At 39.4% G+C, this 24,496-nt stretch overlaps 3 protein-coding genes and 2 pseudogenes across 4 annotated transcripts; 2 read left to right on the forward strand and 3 right to left on the reverse strand.

The window, feature by feature from the left end:
• Positions 1 to 240: 240 nt before the first annotated feature.
• Positions 241 to 1,794, reverse strand: LOC125219545 (uncharacterized). The gene has a single exon (XM_048121558.2). The coding sequence runs from the start codon at positions 1,714 to 1,716 to the stop codon at positions 352 to 354; it is 1,365 nt and encodes a 454-aa protein (XP_047977515.1). The 5' UTR covers positions 1,717 to 1,794; the 3' UTR covers positions 241 to 351.
• A 3,477-nt stretch (positions 1,795 to 5,271) lies between these two features.
• On the forward strand, positions 5,272 to 5,766 carry LOC148931490 (pectinesterase inhibitor-like). Its single transcript, XM_089064807.1, has one exon. It carries the CDS (start codon positions 5,272 to 5,274, stop codon positions 5,764 to 5,766), a length of 495 nt encoding a protein of 164 aa, XP_088920933.1.
• A 4,508-nt stretch (positions 5,767 to 10,274) lies between these two features.
• On the forward strand, positions 10,275 to 12,435 carry LOC125185806 (ureidoglycolate hydrolase-like; annotated as a pseudogene). Its single transcript, XR_016135286.1, has 7 exons — positions 10,275 to 10,975; positions 11,055 to 11,157; positions 11,301 to 11,392; positions 11,480 to 11,542; positions 11,656 to 11,888; positions 12,031 to 12,071; positions 12,193 to 12,435. The product of XR_016135286.1 is annotated as an ureidoglycolate hydrolase-like (transcript).
• A 2,108-nt stretch (positions 12,436 to 14,543) lies between these two features.
• On the reverse strand, positions 14,544 to 15,289 carry LOC125201748 (protein VACUOLELESS GAMETOPHYTES pseudogene; annotated as a pseudogene).
• Positions 15,290 to 17,822: 2,533 nt separating this feature from the next.
• LOC125214833 (uncharacterized) lies at positions 17,823 to 19,678 on the reverse strand. The gene is made up of 3 exons (XM_048116007.2): positions 19,465 to 19,678; positions 18,426 to 18,509; positions 17,823 to 18,334 (listed from the first exon to the last, which is right to left on the reverse strand). Exons 2-3 carry the CDS (start codon positions 18,442 to 18,444, stop codon positions 17,988 to 17,990), a joined length of 366 nt encoding a protein of 121 aa, XP_047971964.1. The 5' UTR covers positions 18,445 to 18,509; positions 19,465 to 19,678; the 3' UTR covers positions 17,823 to 17,987.
• Positions 19,679 to 24,496: the final 4,818 nt, after the last annotated feature.

A 24,496-nucleotide genomic window follows, 5' to 3' on the forward strand; every position in this document is an offset into this window, starting at 1 on the left:
GGCAAAAATTACTTTACTCTTTCTTCATTTCTCTATCTTTTTCTTTTCCACTTTATTCTCCTTTTACTTAACGCATAAAAACAGTTTTTCTCCTTTTACTTAACTCATTTAAAATAACTTTTCTTAAATCTCGTGCCCAAAAAGAAACCCATCTACTACAAAGGGACGGAGTGAGCATAGTAGTAGTGTTTTTGTTTTATTAGGTAAATGAGACAAATTTATTTTAAAAAAGACTTCGAATTTCAATTGAATTTTAGTCCTAGTATTGGACAATAGTTTTGCTATGAATACAAAGTTATTGTGATGATCAAATTACAAGACGATAACACGAAGAAAACAAGTCCATTGAAATTAGTTAATTGATGGCGCCCCTCTTTGTGATTGGGCTCCCAGCAAAATCTGCAAAACAGCAAACCTGAGCTCCATCTCCCTCAGCAATTCATCCTCCGTCTTCGCCGCATCCTGCTGCTGGCTGATCCCTGATGCCACGCACTCCAGATGCGTCCCGAAATCACACTCCCGGCACAAGTACAGCCACGCCATCTCATGCACCGGATTCCTGCACACGTCGCACTCAAACGCCGCCGCCTCCTGGCCGGACCCCGCCGCCGACGAGTAGTAGAGCTTGAGCTCATGCTTATGGTCAGGCCGCGCCACGGCGTCCGGCCAGCGCACGCAGTCGATGTGGAGGTCGTACGAGCAGGCCGCGCAGTTGTAGGCGAAGCCCTTGCCGTCCTTGAGGCACGCGTTGCAGGTGAACCCGTCGCTGTATGGCGGCGCGGAAAGGAGAGTTAGCGGATGGTCCAGATGGGACTTGTGCCTCACCTCCCGCGGCGAGTCGAAGCAGTCCTTGTGGAGGTTGAAGGTGCAGTAGGCCTCAGTGCAGCAGTACGCGCTGCCGCTCAGCTCGCACTCGCAGGCCGAGCACACCTTCGCCTTCTTCTCCTCGATCTCCATCTGCTTCAGCACGTGCGGATGGCCGAAGTGCTTTATCATGGCCGCTGCCGGAGGTTTCGCCGGATTGGCCGTGGGGTTGACCGCAGCGGCCGGTGCCGGTGGATAGCCTGTAGGTGGAGGATTGGCAGCCGTGGGTGCCGGTGGATTTGGCTGTGGATAGACTGTAGGTGGAGGATTGGCAGCCGCGGGTGCCGGTGGATTTGGCTGTGGATAGCCTGTCAGTGGAGGATTTGCGGTGGTGGCGTTGACGACAGTGCTATAGGTCGGGTGAGGCGGATGTGCGGTGGGAGGAGCGTAGTTCTGTGGCGGCGGAGGGTATGCCATGGTAGGATAAGTTGTAGGTTGGATGGGATTGGGAGGAGGATAGGTAGAAGGATTTTGGGGGTGATGATAGTGAGAATTGGGGTTAGGGTTAGGGTTAGTGTTAGGGTTTAGGGCGCAGTGGACGTGGATGTCGAAATCACAGGCGGTGCAGCAGTAGGAGAATCCGTCACCGGGGAGGTTGCAAGAATTGCAAATGAAGGAGGCGGATGGATAGGTGGGAAGAGGGACGAGGGAGAGGGGGTGGAGGGGGTGAGAGGGGTGGCGGAGGGAGCGGGCCGCGTGGAAGCAGTGCTCGTGGAGGAAGTAGCTGCATTGCCAGCACGCGTAGACGTTGCCGGTGGCGGGTGATTTGCAGCCGGAGCAGTGGGTTTGGGAGCCCTGGTGGACTTGGTGGAATGCTAGGGGGTGTTGGTGGCTGAAGTGCTTTGTCTCCATCACTGTTCTTTCTCTCTTCTATGGAGGAATGGGGGTTGATGATCAATGGAGATTGGAGTGGGATATGTATGAAATTGATTTGGCAAACATGTTGAGCAAGTTGGAGTAAAAGAAATGGGAATACTAGCTGCCAACTTATGAGATTCTTTTGTCAATGAGAGAAGTTTGAATTAGTCCACATCTCTATTATCAGCAATTGGGATTTAATTTCTTTATAGTTGACTATAGTTTACTTAGTTGCATTATTTTGGTTTGTAATGCGGGAATAGTGGATCAGTATATGATCTTGAATTTGCATTATATATAGATGGAGTTGAATTGCATTCTATATCTCAAATCAAGTCTTGGACCTCGTAGTATCCCCATCCGTGCTCTTAAATAAGAGTACGGAGGTGGGCCCAAACCCACTTTTACTCTTTGTCCTTAGCTAAGAGCACAATACTCACATCCGTACTCTTAGCTAAGGACAAGCTCAAGAGTCTCACCATTCTATTATTCAATTTAAATACTTCAATTACTAAAAACATTTCTATATTATAAAAATACATTAAAAAAAATAAAAATTACATAATTAAAATCCTAAAAAATAAAAATACATAAATTAAATCCTACAAAATAAATACATAATTAAAATCCTACAAATTAAAAATTACATAATTAAAGACTAAAAAATACCCCCGTGGAAGACTAGTCATTTATCCCCAATGTTCTCTTGAGACTCCGAATCATTTGCTCATGTGTTGCAAGTTGCTCTGGAGTCATCTTAGACGTATCGTTCATATAGAGTTGACCCAAGAGGGCCCACAACGTGTTGTTCGGGGGTGGAGGAGGCACAAAGGGAGCGGGGGCAGGGGCGGGGGCGTCGGGGCGCGACGGCGGGTGACCGTCGCCTTCTTCCTTGCGGCAGGCGGGAACTGCTCGGGCCAGTGTCGGGGCTACCCAAGCTAGTTCCGGCAAGCTGGGTAGCCACATCATCGGAGGCGCCGTCGGATAGGGCTACCGACCTCGACCGTTTGCTGGAGGAGTTGGAGGAGGATGCTACTACGCCGCCCCTATATTTCGGATGAAGGCGCCCCTCCTGCCAACAATCGAGGTACTTGAACGCTATCAACTCCATGCGTTGGTAGGTCACCAAGGCGGCACTAATGATGTCGAGCTCGCTCGTGCCGCTCCCCGCCGACCGCTCTTCCTCGAGGTAATACTCCTGGAACTTACCGATTGCGTAATTGCATCTGAAGATGCAATTGCGCACCATACTATCATTGCGATAGATGGTTCCCCCCGGCCGGGTTTCATTGTAAAGACGAGTGATGCGCCACCAATACGTTTCCCCGATTTGGTTCGTGCCAACTTCCGGATCTTCGGAGAGTGCCAAATAGGCTTTGAACATCGCCATCATCTCACCCGGAGTGTACGGGGTGCGGGTTCCACGAGTAGGAGGAGTAGGAGTAGGAACAGAAGTAGGAGTAGGAGTAGAGCTTCCGCTCCCTCCCGATCCGGGTTCGGGTGCCCACCCGAACCTGGAGGCATTTTGGTCGTCCACCGGGTAAGGGCGGTACTCACCCGCAACTTGCAAACCTTGGGTTTGAGGAGGGGCCGAAAATTGCGTTTCCGGACTAGGGAATGAGTCGGAGTTGAACCAATCGTGGTTCCAACCGCGATTGCCGGAGGGGTGATCGCCGGAGCCGGACATTGTGTAGTGTGGTGAGAATTTAGATGAGAGAATATGAGAAAAAAGATGAGAGAATGTAGATGATAGAATAGATGAGAATGTGATCTTTTGTGTTGAAGTGAGGGTATTTATAGATGAAAATGTGAATTTTGGGGGAAAAAATTGAAAAATAAAATAAAAGTGGGTAGAAAACGGATATAATTTTTTGGGAAGTGAGAAAATATTTTTTTTATTATTTAAAAACGTTTTTTCAAATTAATTTTTAATTTTAAAAAAAAAATTGAATATGCCAACGGCTATGCCGTTGGCCAAGCAGAACACGTCACGTAAGGGTGCTCAGCGGCACGGACGTGCTCTTAGCTAAGAGCAGCGCCGTTCCGCTAGCTCGGACGAACGACTTATAGCGGCTGATGAGCTCGTCCTTGCCGCTGGCACGGACGGACGGATGCCGCGATGGGATGCTCTCATATACAAGGATCTTGTTTTTTTATTTGAAGGTATATATATAAAAAGTTTTAAAATTTATGACCACCATACAGGCAGTGGAAGATTAAGATAGACGTCTATTCTAATTATACATCATCACTGTAAAATTAAAAAAAACCAACACAATATTTCCTTAAGTGATGATATTGATATAGACATATAGTACGTATTAGAATTACAAGCAATTACGATCACAGTTAAATGAATAATCATTAATGTAATTTCGATTAAACAAACTATGTGCACATATATTATTATGTAGAGATAATGCTAAAATTCATGTGATGTGTCATTTCGCGACTAAGAAAGAAGGTATATATATATATGGGAAAAGTTACTGTGATTTGCCAAATCATAGTTATTGTACTTCTCTAATTTAATATTTCATTCGTTACACAAGAACATGCACTCTTTCCTTTTTAGTCCATTCTACAAGAATATACATTTTCTAATTTTGAACTCTTCTTTCTCTAATGAGGTGTGACTCATTATCCACTAACTATTTTATTTATTTTTTTCTCTCTATATTTCTCTTACTTTACTAATTTTACATTAAAACATGTATGCCGAATTTAAAGTGTATATTCTTTTGGGACATGAAATGGAAGTTTTATCGAAGAAATTGGACAAGAATAATGACACGGTAACTCCAGCATTAACTCCAGATGTAGAAATAATATTCCAAGCATATCATAATAAATTGGCAAATTTCAAACTAATTAATGGTATATTAAATATATATCTATTTCTGCACTATTCGACATAATGCTTAATTTACAACAGTACACATTTATTTATTGTTCAAAATAATTGAATCAGTTGCTGAATAGGGAATGGATATTAATAATAGTATAATACAAAATTCAAATAAGGATGCTTTTTAATACTATTAAGAATGTTAATTTGTGTGTCAAATTATACCACTAATAATTCATAAAGTGTCATTATTGTTAGTGTCTCAACTAAAATTAGGGGACACAAATAGAAGCGTCCTAAAAAACAAAAGATTAAGATAATTTACACCCAACTTAGGGACGCTTTCTTTTGCGTTCTAAATATGGTTATTTTTAAAATTTTCAACACTAGTAATTGCATCTCAATTTTTGTGTTTCTAAAAAATAAAATTTTTTAATAGTAGTATATTATCATTCTTGAATTAAATTGAATCTGTTGCTGAATAGGGAAGGGATATTAAATTGAATCTATTCATAAATTTCTATCCTCAATTAAAAGGACATAAAGCTAGTGTTATGTCTAAATAATTTCACATTGCCTTTTTAAGGAAATGACAAATTGCGATAAAAATTAATGATGTATTATCATATTTTGGTCAACTCTATAACATTATAAAATTGTCAATATAAGGTGAGAAAGTTGAAATACACGAAGAAGAAATAATGTCTTACTTGACCATAGTCTGTGTTTGTCTAGCAATATTAAGTCAATGCCAAGCCGATTTGATAGATGATTTTTGTACCAGATCCAACAATCCCTCTCTATGCATTCAAGTTTTAAGATCCGACCCTGGGTCAAGTGGAGCAGATGCTCGAGGACTGGCTGAGATCGCACTTGAAAATGCAGTATCGGCCACACAAGCCTCGATAGACGTGGCCAAGTCGGTGTCCAATCCTGGCAACAAAGGAATAATTGACACATGCATCGAGGTCTTCGGTGATGCTGTGGACACATTGAATGAATGCAAGTCGTTGATACCGAAGCAAGATATGGGTAGCATCAGTTCACTACGAATCAAAGGATCAGCAGCTCTAACCGATGTTAATACATGCAGCGATGAATTTGGAGCAAACGAGCCACCGCAATTGACACAAGCCAGTGCTAGGGCCTATACATTTGTTCAATTGCTTGTCATTATTTCTAAAACATTGCAATAGCCAATTCATTGCAAAGTGCAAGAATAGGCTTTTGTTGTGTGCGTGCTAGCTAGTACGAGCCACTTATTTATTTCCAGTTTGAATTTATAATAGTAAGTGATTCAACAAATAATTATCGTCGAATTATTTTTATTTTTTTACCATCACTGATGTATCAAATCAAATTAAAACTTCTTCTTGTTGCATTTCCTAGTATCTTCTTTCAACTATTTAAATATTAAACCTCACTTCACTCAAATAATATTGCACCTCAGTCCAAACCACTTGCCTATATGTACTTTCAAAGTTAAAAGTATTCCACTCCTCTATCTTACCTTACTAATATTTTCTATTCTTCTTTCTTACTTTATCAATTTCATACTATTAAAATTTGTATCGTTCCTATTTTCTAAAATTTCTATTTTTAAGAAACGGAGGGAGTGTTATATATTAGTACTAGATATGAAATTGACCTAATTGCAAATTAGGAAAATGGGGCTATATATAATTGAAATATCCCCTCTTTCATAAAAGGATATTTGTTCCTATTTCACTAATTAAGTTGATATTCATGACTCATTCCTTAAATTTATTTTTCATTATATTATTTATGAATTTCATAAACTTTTTCTCTCATTTCTCACTCAAAATAGCACCCAATCCACCATTCTCTTATTTAATTATTAATAGGTCTCACTCAAAAACGGTTTGTATTTTTTTTAGTATATTTGAATTTTTAGGTATTATTGCCTCTATCCCATTAGAAATGAAACGTTTTCCTTTTTGGTTTGTCCTATTAATAATGAAACGTTTCTAAAAATGAAAACAATACTCTCTCTACTTTTTCTTCTCTCTTACTTTACTCTCTCTTCATTAACTCACAAAACAAGACTACATAAAATCATGTGCCGAAAAGCAAATGTTGCATATTTAATGGGACGGAGAGAGTATTTGTTATATTTCTAGATGTTGGATTATTATTTCTTTTAGTATTGAAATTTAAAATTACAAATAAATTCTACATATTGGTTCGGTTTCAAACTGGAACCGACCGATACCGATTCTAGTTCTAAGATTTATGAAAAAGTAAAACTGGTTAACCGGTCAACCGATCCAGTTAGAACCGGAACCTGCCGAATGAGCAGACCTAACTATCAAGGGCGACTAAAAAGAGCGTTGTCTCCAAAGATTTAAGCGATTAAAGTTTGTGGGTCAATTTGTCATATTAAGAAAGAGTAAAGTTGAACTGCAATATCAACTAGGTTGATTAGGCCCAATTCTAATTTCCGAATTAGAAACTCTAAGACTATTATTCAAACCAATTAAATTTGAAATTAAGCTAATAATATTAAATTAAAATTGAATTAGATACCATATAAAATATAATAACACAGGTTCAATTTAAAATTGAATATGAAATATATAATCATCTCACATTTTCATGTGAGAATAGAATGATTAGAATCTATGACGTGGGGTTATATAATCGAAAATGATTGGGCTACTAATCTCCAGACCCATTTCATGTTGGAAAATTTGAGAGATCATAATTATTTCTTTATTAGCATCACATAATTTATAGATGCTAAGTTTTTTTTTTTTTTTTTTATGTATAGTAATTATTTTAATATTTATTTAGAAAATAGTGGAGTATTAGTTTTTACTAATTTTTATATACTAATTATTATTGTGATATGTTTTACGTATTATGATTGGAGAAAACCTAAAAATTTAATTATTGAGCTTGATTTTATTTCTGTTAAATGATTATATTGAAACTATTTAATTATTTGCTCATACTCGGGTAATTTAGAATTTTGGCTAAAATGATTACAAGAGTGCACTGAAAGTTAGTATTTGTTATATTATTAGAGCATCCGCAATGGTCGGCTAGCGACCGGCTAGCTGATTCGTCGCGCTAGCCGATCGGCTAACCGAACCATTGCAACCGGCGAGGGCGATTTCGGCGAGCGGATCGGCGTGGGCTGGCCAATCGCTCGTCGCTGGCCGAAGCGCTAGCCGATCGGCCAGCGATCGGCCAGCGCCGATTTTCGTTTTTAAAAAAAAAAAAAAAATCATATATAAACGCGATTTTCGTTTCATTTTCATTTGCACCACTTGTTTTAACGAGTTTTCTATCTCTCTAACTTTCTGTACAAGAGCATCATCGAACGATGAGTAACGCGGGTGGTAGCGGTAGTGGTAGTGGTAGTGGTGTGGATCCTGAGGAGTACGAACGGAGGATGAACGAGGCTATGGAGACCTACATGAACCGCGGGATGGAGCGGTGCATGCGTATGGTGGAACAGCAGGCGATACCTCGCCCTCCACGAGTTGTCCACCACCGAGCAGTGATTGATCGGGATCACGTAGCTGCACATCAGCGGCTGTACGAGGACTACTTTGCAGAGTACCCGCGGTTTTCAGCCAATATGTTCCGGCGGCGTTTCAGAATGCGCAGGGAGTTGTTTATGCGCATCGTTAGGGCATTGGAGCGTCAATATATGTGTTTCCGCTTCAGGCACGATGCGGCTGGCAGACCCGACCACACCCCTATCCAAAAGTGTACGGCGGCAATCAGGCAGTTGGCGTACGGAGGCGCGACAGACATGTGGGATGAGTACCTCCACATCGGTAAGTCGTCAGCCCTGAAATGTCTGAAGGAGTTTTGTGGGGGCGTGATTAGCATTTTCGGTGAGCAGTACCTTCGAAGCCCTACTCCCGAAGATTGTCAGAATTTGATGCAGATGCACGGGGAGAAGCATGGGTTCCCGGGGATGTTAGGCAGCATAGACTGTATGCATTGGGAGTGGAAGAACTGTCCGATTGCCTGGAAGGGGGCCTACACGACCGGCTACAAGTCAAAGAACCCCACGATAATCCTCGAGGCCGTAGCTGATTACCGGCTGTGGATCTGGCATGCGTATTTTGGGGTAGCCGGGTCGAACAACGACCTCAACGTCCTGAACTCGTCTCCCCTCTTCAACGAGAAGTGCCAGGGCGTCGGTCCAGCCGTCTCTTTTGTGGCCAACGACAACCGACATGATATGGGCTACTACTTGGCGGATGGGATATATCCTCGGTGGCCGGTCTTTGTGAAGACGATCCGACAAACAAGTGATGAAAAGAAGGCCTACTTTGCGCAACGACAGGAGTCGGCGCGCAAGGACGTGGAGCGCGCATTTGGTGTGCTCCAGTCTCGATGGGCGGCAATTAAGGGCCCAACGCGTTTGTGGGATGTCGGATGCATTTCCGAGATAATGTACGCCTGCATTATCTTGCACAACATGATCGTCGAAGACGAAGGCGTACAACTGACTAGTTGGGTCAGTGACGATGAAGCCGGTCCAAGCCACGGAACGGCCACCCCTAGTGTACGACAGGGGGTACCTCTCGATGAAGCCGACCGACTCAAGGAATTTGCCAACATGCGCCAAGTGGATGCTCATATTCAACTCCAAAGGATATAATTGAAGAGTTGTGGGCACGGAGGATTGCACGGCGATAGTTTTTTTTCTTTATTATGCATGTAATTTTTTTTTATCTATGTAACTTTTTTAAATGCAATTAATGAATTTTCCCGTATATGTGTCGTAAATTTAATTCCGTATTTTAATCGTAATTTTAATTCCGTAAATGTAGTATATTTTGAATTATTTTTATTGCGGCTGGCCTAAATCTGATGTGGCAGGTGGTTTTTTTAGTGTTGCTGACGTGGCAGGGGAAGAATGGCTGGCCTATGGCTGACCTAAGCACCATTGCGGATGCTCTTAGAGCATCTCCAATGCAAATAGGTCAGTCATAGGTCAGCCACTCTCTCTCTCCCTGCCACGTCAGTAGCACTAAAAATCCACCTGCCACATCAGATTTAGGCTAGCCAAAGGCTAGCTGCAATAAAAATAATTCAAAAAATACTATATTTACGTAATTAAAATTACGATTAAATTACGGAATTAAATTTAGACACATACGGGAAAAATTTGTTAATTTTATTTAAATAAAAAAAGTACATTTACTAAAAATAAAAAAAATCTGGGCTTCCACACACGAGCCACCGCCCCACTCTACTCCTCACTAATTTATTAAAAAATACATTAAAAGATATTAGTATGCCTTGAATCTATTATACTTTGCCGCTAGCCGAACGGGGGTCTCGCTGTGTGCCTATTTAAAAATTACATAATTAAAAAAAATTCATAAAAAAAAACATAAAAAAATACATTATATAATTTTTCAAAAATAAAAAAATTAAAAAATTAAAAAATAGCGCTGGCCGATCGGCACGCCATAATGGCGGCCAGCGCATCGGCCAGCGACACGCAATCGGCTAGCCCACGCCGAAAATTTGGCCGATTTCCCGGTCACCGGCTCCAATGATTCGGCTAGCGACGCGGATCGGCTAGCCGGCACTGGAGATACTCTAAAAGACACGTGACAATGCAATACTGACTCACCACGCACAAGTTCCCAGTTCCCAGTTCCCAGTTCAGTGCGGTATGTTGCTTTGTCTCACTCTTTTTCGCTGGCCATTTATGTAGGTATCAAGTATTAGACAAGTAAATAAAAAACGGTCTCTGCTGAGGCCAGAATCGCACTCCGTCTGCTGCGTCAACCGCAGGATGGGGCGTGAGGATGGTCCCGGTAGGGGGCCTCACTGGAGTGATGCACCGACCAATATCGGTCGGCTTGAATGCGGACTGAGTCCGTACCTCCAGTTGAGGTCTTCCCTTGAGGTGACTGCCGTTTTCCGACACCGATCACACCTTCTGTGTGTCTGTACCTTTTCCAGGCACAGGAGTGGGGGGAATGGCTACGAGGGCCACTCGCCCGGCACCGACAATCCCGGTCTGAGACATGACCTTGGGTGCCGGCAACCTGCAAGTTGGCGGCTGAGGTCGAAAATCCTCAACGTGATTCCTCTTCTCCCGGACTCCCCCGTGATCGGATGAGGCTGTTCTGGATGTGTGCCGCTTTGGGGAGACCCTCTGCGGAAGCATTCCAGCGTTTTCTCGGGGTTCGAAATACCCCGGTTGTTTTGAAAAAAAAAAAAAAAAAAAAAAAAAAAATTGGCCCAACTTCTTAAAAGGACAGTCGACGGTCAAAACATATCCTTCTCTGATGCTGCCAAGTTTGCTGGATACACGAACAGTGAGGACCTTTCCAGCGTTTTTCTGGAAAAGGGAAGCTATTCTGCTTTTATTTGAGCAAGGTCCCATCTTGGAAGAAGAAGGTTAATCCGAGAATGATTATCTTTATGATTGAAATTAGGGAAACTTCCCATAAATTTGCTTTAATTTGCGTATCTGCAGCAATCTCAATTGGTGTTGTCACCGGCATTGCTGCTCCAGCAAGCATCGAAGTGGATTCTGAAGGCAATGGAGGGCATGCTGGAGCTGTTCTGATGCCAAAGAGGTATATTATTTTCTCCAAGTTTGAGCACCAAATAGCTGGAAACTGAGAGTCCAAATGAGTAGATCGATCAATTATACTTGTGGGAAGTTTTGTGTAATTTGCAACACCATAATCCAATTCGTCTATGCAACATTTTGGAACAGAAACGATGCAGGACTAGCTGCTGCAGAATTAGCTCTTGCTGTCGAGAAACATGTTTTAGAATCTGGATCAATCGATAATGTTGGGACCGTTGGTGAGCAGCACATCCTCCATCCTTTCATGTTTGAGACTTAGATCGCTTGGACTAAATTTTGTGGTTGAAAAAATGATGTAAAATCAGGTATTCTGGAGCTGCATCCCGGAGCAATAAACAGTATACCGAGCAAAGCACATTTGGAGATTGGTATGTTTATTTTGCGCTAACTTGCCATCTAAATCATGACCTTTGGCCCGAATTGCAAATCTGTCACCACTTTCATTGCATTGCAACCAAATTGTTGAATGTGACCATTGCAGATACTCGCGACATAGATGAACAGAGGAGAAATCTTGTGATCGAGAAAATCCATCAGTCCGCCCTGAGCATTTCAAAAGCGAGCTCTCAGAATTCAAGATCGTCAACCAAGATCCACCCGCACTCTCAGAAGAGCTGATCACCAAAGCAACTGAGAATCAGCCTGCCAAGAACTGAACATGCCTTACAAGAAGATGATCAGCAGAGCCTATCACGATTCCCTGTTCATGGCCAGGTAATCATTCTTGGCATACACGCGATCACCCTTAAGGTGGATGCACCAAACTCTATGCTTCGTTCACTTTGTTTCCTTCATCATCGAACTGGAAAATGCTTTCTCACGACGTGCCTTAAACCTTGTTTGTAAATGTTGGCAGGATATCTCCAATGGGCATGATCTTCATTCCATGCTATAAAGGTACGGTTTCTATCATATGCAACAACGCGATTTCCATGCACGCACGCAGTTGCAAGCAAACGCATAGTTTCTGCAGAAGTGATGTGGAGAAATTGATTGATTTTTGGGTTTTTGTTGGCAGGATATAGCCATAAGCCTGAAGAGTTCGCAGCGCAACAGGATATCGCAAACGGTGTGAGAGTATTAGCGCTAACGCTTGCCAAACTCTCCGTTTCTTGATGCCTTGAAGTTGTTACTCAAGGCTACATGTATGCCTATGTATGTGTATCTAAATAAATCGCCTATTTTTGCTTTTGTTTAGAAAATTATGAATTCTGGCAATAACATTATGGTCTTATTGCTCCTTTTCAGCTGGTTTTATTCACTTCTTGATCATATCATCATTTCATTGCATGTTTTTCATTTGATTATATTTCAACACAGACAGAGTATGAACTAATGATTTTGATTTAGTTATAACGAAGCTCGAATGATTTAGTTCTCTTAAATTCATGCTAATTAATTAAGCTCGAATCCAGCTTTAATAGTAGGGATATTGGCGCCCAATATCACGAAACTTTCCAAAAAATTGTTTTTTCCACAAATTTTAAACTTGACATATAATATTACGTATTTAAAATAATTGTTTAATTTTTTCCACTAGCGACAAAATCCGGCTACACTTCATTTGTTATTACATCACATAAGATATGGTTATTACTGGAAATTATAATAACGTGATAACAAAGTCACTAGAAGCCATATATGATTATTCATCTCATTTTAATATAGTTGGATTTTTTCGATGCTGGGAAAAATTAAATAACTATTTAAGTTCGTGATATAACTATATGTCAAGATCAAAGTTCATGAAAGAAAACAAATGTTTAAAAAAATTCGTAATATTAGACGTCAATATTCCACACACGGGCCACCGCCCCACTCTACTCCTCACTAATTTATTAAAAAATACATTAAACAATATTAGTATGCCTTGAATCTGTTATAGTTTGCCGCTAGCCGACAATTCTTAATTTTGTATTGGGTCTAGCCCGTCGTCCGTGTGCCTATTTAAAAATTACATAATTAAAAAAAAATTCATAAAAAAAATATTAAAAAAATACATAATATAATTTTTCAAAAATTAAAAAATAGCGCTGGCCAATCGCTGGCCGATCGGCACGCCACAATGGCGGCCAGCGCATCGGCCAGCGACACGCAATCGGCTAGCCCACGCTGAAAATTTGACCGATTTCCCGCTAGCCTATTCCAATGGTTCGGCTAGCCGACCGGCTAGCGACGAGAATCGACTAGCCGGCATTGGAGATGCCCTTAGTTCCAGAGATGAAGCTTGTAATTAAGAATAATTTCTACATGTGCAAAAAGAAGCATATAATATTTCCAGAATTGGTACGCAACCCAACGAAACTATATTATTTTTAGTCTAGTGGAGTTAGTTGAAAAAGATTTAGTTTAGTGTAGTTAGTAGAAAAAGATTTGTTAGATGTATCCCTGAATTCTTTATTAATAATTTAATATCATCAATACGTATAGCATGTGGAAAAGGTGTTCGCAATATTCTCATTCTCCTTGTTTTATTATCATTTGCGAATATTGATGTTACTATTTATTTAGTTCTTCTTCTAAAGTAGATCTCGGATGCAACAAATTGGATGTATGGCAAAAATGATGACAATTACACTATTCTATTTTATTGTATTACAAAAGAATAGAAAAAAAAGCTTTGCACATCAAACTCTACTTTTTAGTGCAAATTTCTATAGTAAAAGCATAAAAATACCTCCGCCTCCCAAAAATAAAGGAGTTTACAGTTAATGTGAATTTAATAAAATAAGAGAAAAAATATTTAAAATAATATTAGTGGATAATGAAATTTGTATTATTATAATATAATGAGTTGTGAAAATAGTTAAATAATATTAGTGGATAGTAAAATCCACATCATTATAGTATAATGAGGGTATTAAAATTTTAATAATATCAGTGGATAGTAAATTTTAAGGGATTAAGAGAGTATTATAGTACTACTAGTATTTATGTCAAACTATAGCAAAGAACTAATTTATCCAAGGAAGAGGATCACAGTTTTAGTAATTGATTGATAGGCAAGTCTAGAAATTATGCAATTGATTTATTCCGAGAAAGAATAAATCATTCCCTAGATAGATGAACACTCCTCTATATTGAACAAATTTGTACTCCCAATACTTCATGTGTTCTTATGCATAGCCACCTTGAATATCGTCTCTCTTGATTATCATCTTAATTTATATTCGTTGTATTGTAGACATAATACACTATCTCATAGTCACTAAGATTAAACTGATCTGAAATAATTTGGAATTTTACTGTAAATTAAAGTCATAACTAATCATACTTGTTCGGTTGAACTAGTTTCAAGTCAAAATGCGAATTTTACACAGAAGAACAACTTTATTTCAAATAGTAAGAAAAAGGTAGAAGCTCTCAACATTAAATTCGTGAATTGAAGTGCATTCAATATAGTTGCAGAAAAGGGACATCTTTTTCACGTCTCCACAATTAATTAAAGCATAATTAAGCATGTAATTAACAAGTCTCCGCACAAGCCAAATGCAAACCTAATTTACAATCCAAGCAACAATACATCCATCCACCCTTAGCCACACGATCATCATCGCAGCCGCAGCACACCAAATCCCCGCCGTCCAAATTCTCCCCGCACATCGTCAGCACAAAGTCATGCTGATGATCGCTCCGCTTCACGGCCTCCGGCAGCGCCGCGCACTCCACGTGGAGGTCGAACTTGCAGGCCGCGCAGTGGTACGTGAACCCGTGCCCCGACTCCCCGCACGCGTCGCACGTGAACTCGCCGTCGCTGTACGGCGGCGAGGGGAGGAGGGCGAGCGGGTGGCCGGGGTGGCAGCGGTGGCGGTGCCGCCGCGGGAGGTCGGAGCAGAGGTCGTGGAGGACGAAGTTGCACGTCGCCTTCGTGCACACGTACGCCGGCCCCACGATGTCGTGCTCGCACCCCGCGCACGCGCCTAGTTTGTCGTCGTCGCCGTGGACCTCCGCCGCCTCCAGCGGGTGGCGGTGGCTGAAATGGTTGATCTGCTGCTTCCCTATCTTATTAATTGCTTCTCTCTCAATATCACTCATTTTTGTGACCAAAGCCATTTTTCACAACTTTTTTTTTTGATGGAATGTTTTAGTTAAAGGTATTTGGAATTAATGTGTAGTGTGTTAACTATAGCAATATATATAAGTATGATTATAAGAGGTAGGAGGAAGTTTCATCTACTTGTATTTATTTGTAGGAGAATAAGTCAAGTCAATGATGACATTCCAAGTATTATTAAATTTTGGATGATGGAATGTGAAATATATGGTTTTATAATGGGTTTGATTAACAAGTTTGAGTGTTACTTAGTATCTTGTCATTTAATTGCACAACATCATATGTAGATTTATTTTGATTAATTATGTGATTACGATAAAAAAAAAGATTCCATGGGAATATTATGAATACAGGATCCGCGTTTTATTGAATTCATTGTTGTTAATTATGCCAAATCAACCTTGATTAAGTTCTAAAGTAGTACTACTACTATTTGTATTTTTGTTGTATAAAATTAAAGGGAATGGTGATTATGTGAAATGAACCTTGATTAAGTTATAAATTAATATTACTACTAGTATATATTCTTCCGGCGAAAGGGAAGGTTGGAAATTGATTGATTAGGTTGCTTCATAGAAGTAGTTGAAGTCCCCACGTTAAGGTGTAATTGCAAACAAGTTGACATTTATAGGTCTATTATGTCAGGCACATATAATAAAAGATTATTCATTCATATTATTATAGAAATATTTATTTATATAATATTATTATTAACAAAAAATAGTCTTATTTTTCTATTTTAGGCAGCTTACCGAAATCACTCTTTATTTATTTATGGCAATTCTCTGCATCTAATATTTTGGCTCATTTTCTAGTTCTGCTAATAATATTTCAATAACCTTTTTTCCTTATCTCTCTCTACTTGACTCATTTTGTAGTAAGTATTTGAACCCGTATCATTCACTACTATAATTTTTTTTGTAGACGAAGGTATAACTACTAACTAAGCAAATTAAATAGCTTGTTTTCAGTAGTGCACTCGCTAACAAAAAATGTAAGATTGAAAACAAAAGAAACGAACGAATAAAACAACATTTCGACATCAATATATATGTTTCCATGCACTTTCCGCAGGAAATAATCAAGAACGGGTCACATCTGTTCCTTTCAAACCATACAACTTGATCGCCAACCATCTATTTATGTAGTAATCACCTAAACTGTATGTATTAATATTTGATCATATCCATAAATTGCTGACCTTTCAACTCTACCCAAGTCACGTTCACGACGCAACTTTAAACTTCCAAATTTAATACCAGTACTACTAAAAAAGGCTAACAATAATAAGGATTATTTAGTTTAAAATGGTGATATAATTCGATTTTTTTATTTGCATGAAATTGATATATTTATGACTCATTTCTCCATATCTTTGAGATAGGCAGCGAGAAATGAAATACGAAGGTGATGTCAATTATGGAACTTATTGAGCATGATAGAAACCATCGATGTGGGAAATACATATAGATATGCATCTAATGTTGTTGTATCGTGGCGGATCTATAAATTTTAATTTGAGGTATGTGTACTGCAACAAATTAATAGTAACATGTGAAAAACTGTTAAATTACTAACATTTTATTGCACCTAAACTTTGGATTTGTATTAAATGCGGTACTCACACTTTAAACATATTGTCATTTGTCTTTAGACTTTGATTTAACATATCGCTAGATGGCACCTTTTGGACACTTTTTTGGTCTAGACTACCATCAAGCCCTTAGAAGAGTATTTTTGTCAATTTGTAATGTGAGAAACAAATTGACATTTTGTGGCAAGTATTAATTTCTTGAACTCCTTCCTCATTTAAAATAGAGTGAATTACGAGTGTCCACAATAATTTGGCCAAGTCCAAGCCACAAATTCTTGTCTATAGCCACAAAAAACTTGTCCAGTCCAATAGTGGACAAGCCACAACCACAAATCACATTATTTTATCAATTATTTGTATATTTTAATTCAATTAGAATAAAAATCATCGGACTATAATAACTAAAAAAAATGCATAATTTAATAAAAATATAGAAAGTGAAAATTTGGGTGTAAAATGTGTGTGATGTGAAAATGTGTAAAATGTAGTATTTATAGAAAAAACCTGAAAAAATAAAAAAAAGGTTTTCAATATATTTTCAATATATCACTTTCGGAAGGTCCTACTGACTTTTTCTCATTTTTTCGAACTAAATCGCCCTCAAATGGGTAGAGAGCAAATTTGTACATTCAATCATTTAGAACCTTTAGGCAATATTTGATGCAAGTTGAATTTTTCCTCGGCTAATTCCAATTTGGATACCTTAGAATGTGATATCACCTCCCTAAAGTTGTACTCTCTCACATCACAAATAGACCAGAATACCCTTTAGGAGCTTGAAGAGAGTTTAAACTAAAAAATGTCTAAAAAATGCAAAAATCGCTCTAGCAATATTTAATCTCAGTCCAGTGATTATTTTTAAAATTTGAGTACCACAGTAACCAAGTTTGATACAAATCTAAAATTTAGGTACCAAAAATGTAATTCACTCTAAAAAATATAGTCCACATGCAGTCTCAATTCTATTCCTCCACAATTTTCAATCAAGAATAACAATATATAAATCAAATCATCTAGATTTTAATCAAATACTAACATAAAGATCACAACCTTAATTCTTTACAGAAAATCATAAGTTCTCATAGTTCCGGTAACCACAAAAAAACTACCACCAACAAAATACATATAACCAAAAGTGTTCCTGCATGCTGCAATCAAAACTTGCTTACAGAGCTTGCTTATTCTGACGCTTCTCCTTGAGAACATGCTTAACATACGCAGGTTTCACAGTATCAGGCAGCCCCATAAACAGATCAAGGAGCTCTGGTTTTTCTCCAAGAGTCTCACAAACATCAAATTTGTCATCGAGTGAAAGATCAGGTATATTACCCAAGAGATTGAACAACTCCCTTCTCGTTTTGCTTAAATCAACCTCATATCCGATTCGAGTAGACAAATGTTGTAGTGTAGCAATTGTATCCTCGTGCATTTTACTAAGTAAAGCAAGAACACCTTCCATCCCGTCAACTGCCTTGCGTTTCTTACACTCACTATGCCCCGTATCGATGCTACCTATTTTCAAATTACAGCTAAAAGTAGATATCATTGTATTTCAGTTCAAAAATAGCTATATGCTACCAGATTAATGCATAGACTCACTAACCTTGGGTCACATTACTCATGTCTAGTGTGTTTCAACTTTCAAGTTCAGGCCTCAGCTTGAAAAGAGCATAAAACTGATAACATTCTGTAGCTCAAATCAAACACAAAGCAACTGTTAAGCCACTGCTTACTGATAAAACATACTCTACACCAGTAACCACTTGAAGGACTAATATAAACAAACCATAGACTGTATATCCAATAAGTGAACTCGTGAACTGAACTAGATCGGAACACACATCACGCAAAAAATCAAATAGGAAAAATTATCAATCTAATTGAAGTTCTACTATCCTCAAAATGAAAATAAATGCAGCACCACCAACAAAGAACGTGATAAACCTTCAAAACGTCCATTCATATTGCCTAAAATCCAACATATCTTCGCTAAAAGAAGACAATCATCTCTAAAAAACACCACGCATAAAAATGAAAATCCATGAACCTTCTCTGATTACAATTATCTCTCAAATAATATCTAGATAATAATAGAGATTAATATATTGTAACCAGAAAGAACAGAATGGTCAGTAAACATCAATTGCCTGAAAAAATCCAACAAGCAATAACATAATAATGGCCCTAAACAGTCTAACCAAAATGCTGAAAATAAACCTCTACAAGTGTATCTTTATCAGAATAAAAAAAACATAATATTTGATCAATTCAATTTCAATTCTCTCCGAAATTTTCCAACATTCAACAACAAAATGATAAAATCCTGTTTCGTTTCTGCATTCCATAAAAGAATAACCAAAGAATGCCAAAAGCAAACTTGAAGCAATTTCATATTATCTCATGTTAAGCGTAAGTCAATTGAAAAGAAGAAGAATAAGTTAGACGAAACTAGAGGAAATCTTCATTAGAAAATTAGAGAAACTGCTCTGACACAAAACGAAGAGAAAATCCGACGTCGTGCGAAGACTTAGAGGATTTAATCAGTATGAACTCAAAAGTGCGTAAACCCTAAGATCTCCAGCAATAGGCATTTTCCTATCAGAATTATTGCAATCAAATTTTCGCAAACCCAGAGCAATTACCTTACAAATGCATCTGGATGCTCCCGTGAAAACTACAGGAGGGCGTGATAGAGCGTGAAGAGTTGCGGCAACTCTGAATTGAGCCAATCTCCGTCTACAATGGAAAATCGAAGAAGAATAAGGCGTCAAGCGGAGCGGATTCTGAAATTGTGTTTAGGCAAGTTGGGGACTCAAATTGAGTTTAGGTTCAGATAAAAATTTATTTAGGATTAAATTGTCTTGCGATTGTCAGTGAAACGCTTACATAAATTATTTGTAATCCAATCGAATATTACTAGTACTTACATAAATTATTTTTAATAGTAAATCAATTTCCTTTTAATAATTCCAATCTTGTGTTCAGCAACCGAAATATTGTCGAACTTCAATTCTTTTAACCAAGCTACCTCGAAAAATATTACTCCCGCCGTCCACGAAATATTGTCCAAGTTTGACTTGATACGTATTTTAAGAAATGTGAAAAAAACTAAGTAAAAAAAATTAGTGAAATGTAGGTCTCACATTTATGTATGTTTTTATAATAAAATATTAGTGTAATGAATTAGTTGAAAATAAGGTCCATTTACTAAAAAAAGGGGGAAAAATGAAAAACATGGACGATATTTCACGGATGTACTAAAATGACAAAACTGGACAACATTTTAAGGACGAAGGGAGTATTCCATGACTCCGGAAAAAAGGAGGCAATTATAGTGGCACCGGACCATGTACTAGATAATGAGCTCATGTATCACCTCGGACATAAAAAAGGAGGCAATTATAGTGGCAAAGGGCCCGTGACAAGCGCTGAGAAATTCAATACAGACTAGTGCACACAACACAAGGATTCAAAAGTTTCGAGACAATGATGTTCCATCTTCCGCTCCAAAAGTCTGTAGTTCCAGCCTTGGTTTGATTCAGAACAAAATTCTTATGTATCTAAAATTGGTTTACTGTGACTTGTTTTATTAATGGTTATAATAAAACATTTTTAAAATTTTATTATCCATTATTGTGACTTACTACTATTAACAAAATTACTAAGTAGTACACAGGCAGTCTCATGTACTTCTTCACAGTTTACAATCAAGAACAGAACAAATAAATAACACATCCAGATTTCAATTTAGTACTACCATATAACTTATAAGGTCACAATCTTTACATATAAGCAAAAGTTCTCATATTTCCGGTAATCAAAAGTACACACCATCAACAAAATACATATCACCAAAAGCTTTCCTACATACCGCATTCAATACTTGGCTACAAAGATTGCTTACTCCTGACGCTTCCCCTTCTCCTTGAGAACACGCGTGACATACGCAGGTTTCACAGAATCAGACAGCCCCATAAACAGATCCAGCCGTGCCGGATTTTTCCCAAGAGTCTCACAAACAACGAATTGGTCAGTGAGTGAAAGATCGGGTATATTACCCAAGAGATTGAACAACTCCCTTCTCGTTTTGCTTAAATCAGCTTCATGTCCAATTCGAGTGAACAGATGCAGTAGTGTAACGTTTGTATCCTCATGCATTTTACCAAGCAATGCCATCCCTTCAAGAGGCATACTATCGTTGCAATCTATTTTCAAACTACAGCTATAAGTACACATCATTGTATCAGTTAAAAAATAGCTATAAATTTTTTATACAAGATTAATGTATAGATTCACTAACCTTCAGTCACATCACTCATGTTTATACTATGGTTTCAAGCTCGGGCCTCAGCTAGAAAAGAGGAAAAAACCATTAACAAGCTGCAGTTCAAATCAGACAAGACAAACGTTAAGTCACTGCTTAAAGATAAATCACACAACAGACAACAGTAACTACTTGAGGACCAATAAAAACAAAATCACAGATTGTATATCCATCCAGAAGTAGAGTGGCATAAAATTTTCAGCACAATACATGAAGTGAACTAGTGAACTCTGAACTGAACAAGATCAAAACACATCAAGCAAAAAAGATCAAATGGGGAAATAATCAATATAATTGAAGTTATACTATCAATTAAAATGAAAATAACCTTCAAAAGGTCCTTTCATATCTTCAATAGAAGAACACAATCATCTTTAAGAAATACTACTACTACTACACATAAAAATGAAAATACGTAAACCTTCTCTGAACACAGTAGTCTCTAAAACAATATCCAGATTACAATAAAGAATAATGTATTTTCACCACAAATAGGGAGTAACAAAATAATCAGTAAAAACATATTTTCAATGACTCTAAACAGTTTAACCAAAATGCTGAAAACAAACATCTACTAGCGTATCTTCACAAATTCTTATTGGAACAATTGAGAAATTTCCGGTGACACAAAACTTAGGGGAAAATGCTAAAATTAGAGGACTGAATCTGTGTGAACTTTGTTCAGTTGATGAACCCTAAGATCTCCCGATCTAGCCAAATTTTGAGAAACGGAAAGTAAGAGCATCTCCAATGGAGATAGTGGGAGATAGGCTAGCCATAGGCTAGCCACTTTCTCTCCTGCGCCATGTCATCAACACTAAAATTCCACCTGTCACATCATCATTTTAAGCAAATAGGCTAGCCAAAGGCTAGCCGCAGTAAAAATAATTCAAAAACAACTAAATTTACGGAATTAAATTTACGAGACATATACGAGAAAATTCATTAATTTCATTTAAAAAAAAGTACATTCATTAAAAAAAAATTACATAATAAAGAAAAAAATTATCACCGTGCAGTCTTCCGTGCCCACAACTCTTCAATTAAATCCTTTTGGAGTTGAATATGAGCATCCACTTGGCGCATGTCGGCATGTGCCTGGAGGCGGTCGGCTTCATCGTGAGGTATCCCACGTCGTATGTTAGGGGTGGCCCTTCCGTGGCTTGGACCGGCTGCATCAGTATCGTCATTGGCCCAATTAGTCAGTTGTACGCCTTCGTCTTCGACGATCATGTTGTGCACGATAATGCAGGCGTACATTATATCAGCAATGCAGTCGACATACCACAATCACGTTGGACCCCTAATTGTCGCCCATTGAGATTGGAGCACACCAAATGTGCGCTCCACGTCCTTGCGCGCCAACTCCTGTTGTTCCGCAAAGTAGGCCTTCTTGTCATCATTTGCGTGCCTGATCGTCTTCACAAAGACGGGCCACCTAGGGTATATCCCATCCGCCAAGTAGTAGCCCATATCATGCCGGTTGCAGTTGGCCACAAAATTGATGGTCGGATCGATGCCCTGACACTGCTCGTTGAAGAGGGGGGACGAGTTGAGGACGTTGATGTCGTTGTTCGACCCGGCTACCCCAAAATACGCATGCCAGATCCTCAGCCGGTAATCAGCTACGGCCTCGAGGATCATCGTGGGATTCTTTCCCTTGTAGCCGGTCGTGTAGGTCCCCTTCCAGGCAGTCAGACAGTTCTTCCACTCCTAATGCATACAATCTATGCTGCCTAACATCCCAGGGAACCCATGCTGCTCCCCGTGCATCTGCACCAGATCCTGACATTCTTGGAGGGTAGGGCTTCGAAGGTACTGATCACGGAATATAGCAATCACACCCTGACATAAATACATAAGACATTCCAAGGCAGTCGACTCACCGATGTGGAGGTACTCATCCCACATGTCTGCCACGCCTCCGTAGGCCAACTGCTTGATTGCCGCCGTGCACTTTTGAATAAGGGTGTGGCCGGGTCTGCCAGCCGCATCGTGCCTGAAGCGAAAACACAGATATCGCTGCTCCAAAGAGTCAACGATACACATAAACAATTCCCTGCGCATTCTAAAATGCCTACTGAACAAGTTGGCCCCAAACCGCGGGTTCTCTGAGAAGTAGTCGTCATATAGCCGCTGATGTGCAGCTACGTGATCCCGATCATTCACTGTTCGGCGGTGGACAACGGGTCGAGGGCGAGGTACCGCCGGCTGCAAGACCCTTTGCATGTACCGCTCTATCTCGCGGTTCATGTAGGCCTCCACTGCCTCGTTCATTCGCCGTTCGTACTCCTCAGCATCCCCATCACTACCACCACTACTATCACCCGCATTACTCATTTCGCGTTGTTGCTCTTGTATAGAAATTTAGATAGAGAGAAAACTCGTTAAAACAAGTGGTGCAAATGAAATGACGTGAAAATCGCGATTATATAATGTTTCAAAAATTTAATGAAAATAATAAAAAAAATGCGTTGGCTGATCGCTCGCCGATCGCCAGCCTGGCGTCCAGCGCCTTCAAATCGGCGTGTGCTCGCCTAATGGCTCGCCGATCCCAGTGGTTCGGCTAGCCGGTGGGCTAGCCGCTATTGGAGATGCTCTAAGAGAAGTACCTTAGAGTGTCCACAGTGGTGGCCCTCTTGGGCATGCCCAAGCCACCATTTCTTGGGCATGCCAAACAAACTTGGCCCTTGCCCTCAAAACTTGGCCACCACAATGGTGGCCCTCCGTGCCACCAATTAAAATTATTTTCTAGCATTTGTTGTTAAATTTTGATTTTAGCTATATTAAAAATTGTTTGCCTATAATAATTAAAACACATAGTGCATAATTAAAATAAAAAAAATTATAACAAAATTTTCTTAGTATTAATATAAAAGGGAAAATTATACAACGAAAATTTTTGATACAACACGAACAACATAGAGAATCCATATTACGCTGCGCCCCCTCCTCTACGGTTCTATACCTCTTCAACCAAATCAGCTTGCAGAGTTGAATGAGATATTTCCCTCCACATATCGGTGAAGTGATGAATCAAGTATTCATTACTCGTGTTACACCCATCTGCAGCGAGGGGTTGCAATACCGTGACTTGTGCTAGCACCATCTTCCAGTGCCCAGTGCTCTGCAGCAAACCCTTCATCATCTATTATCATATTGTGCAATATGAGACACGCAGTCATGACAAGCGCACCATCTTCCGGTGCCCAGTGCAATATGAGACACGCAGTCACACGCACCATCTTCCGGTGCCCAGCGCTCTGCGACATCATTTTCGTGCCATAGTCGAACCGGGCACCGTCTAATGACCCATCGCGCTTGGAGGACACCAAAAGTTCGCTTAACAT

The sequence above is a fragment of the Salvia hispanica genome, chromosome 2, assembly GCF_029641045.1.
Source record: "Salvia hispanica isolate PSC_SH4W2 chromosome 2, Shi_PSC_v1, whole genome shotgun sequence".
NCBI lineage: Eukaryota > Viridiplantae > Streptophyta > Magnoliopsida > Lamiales > Lamiaceae > Salvia > Salvia hispanica.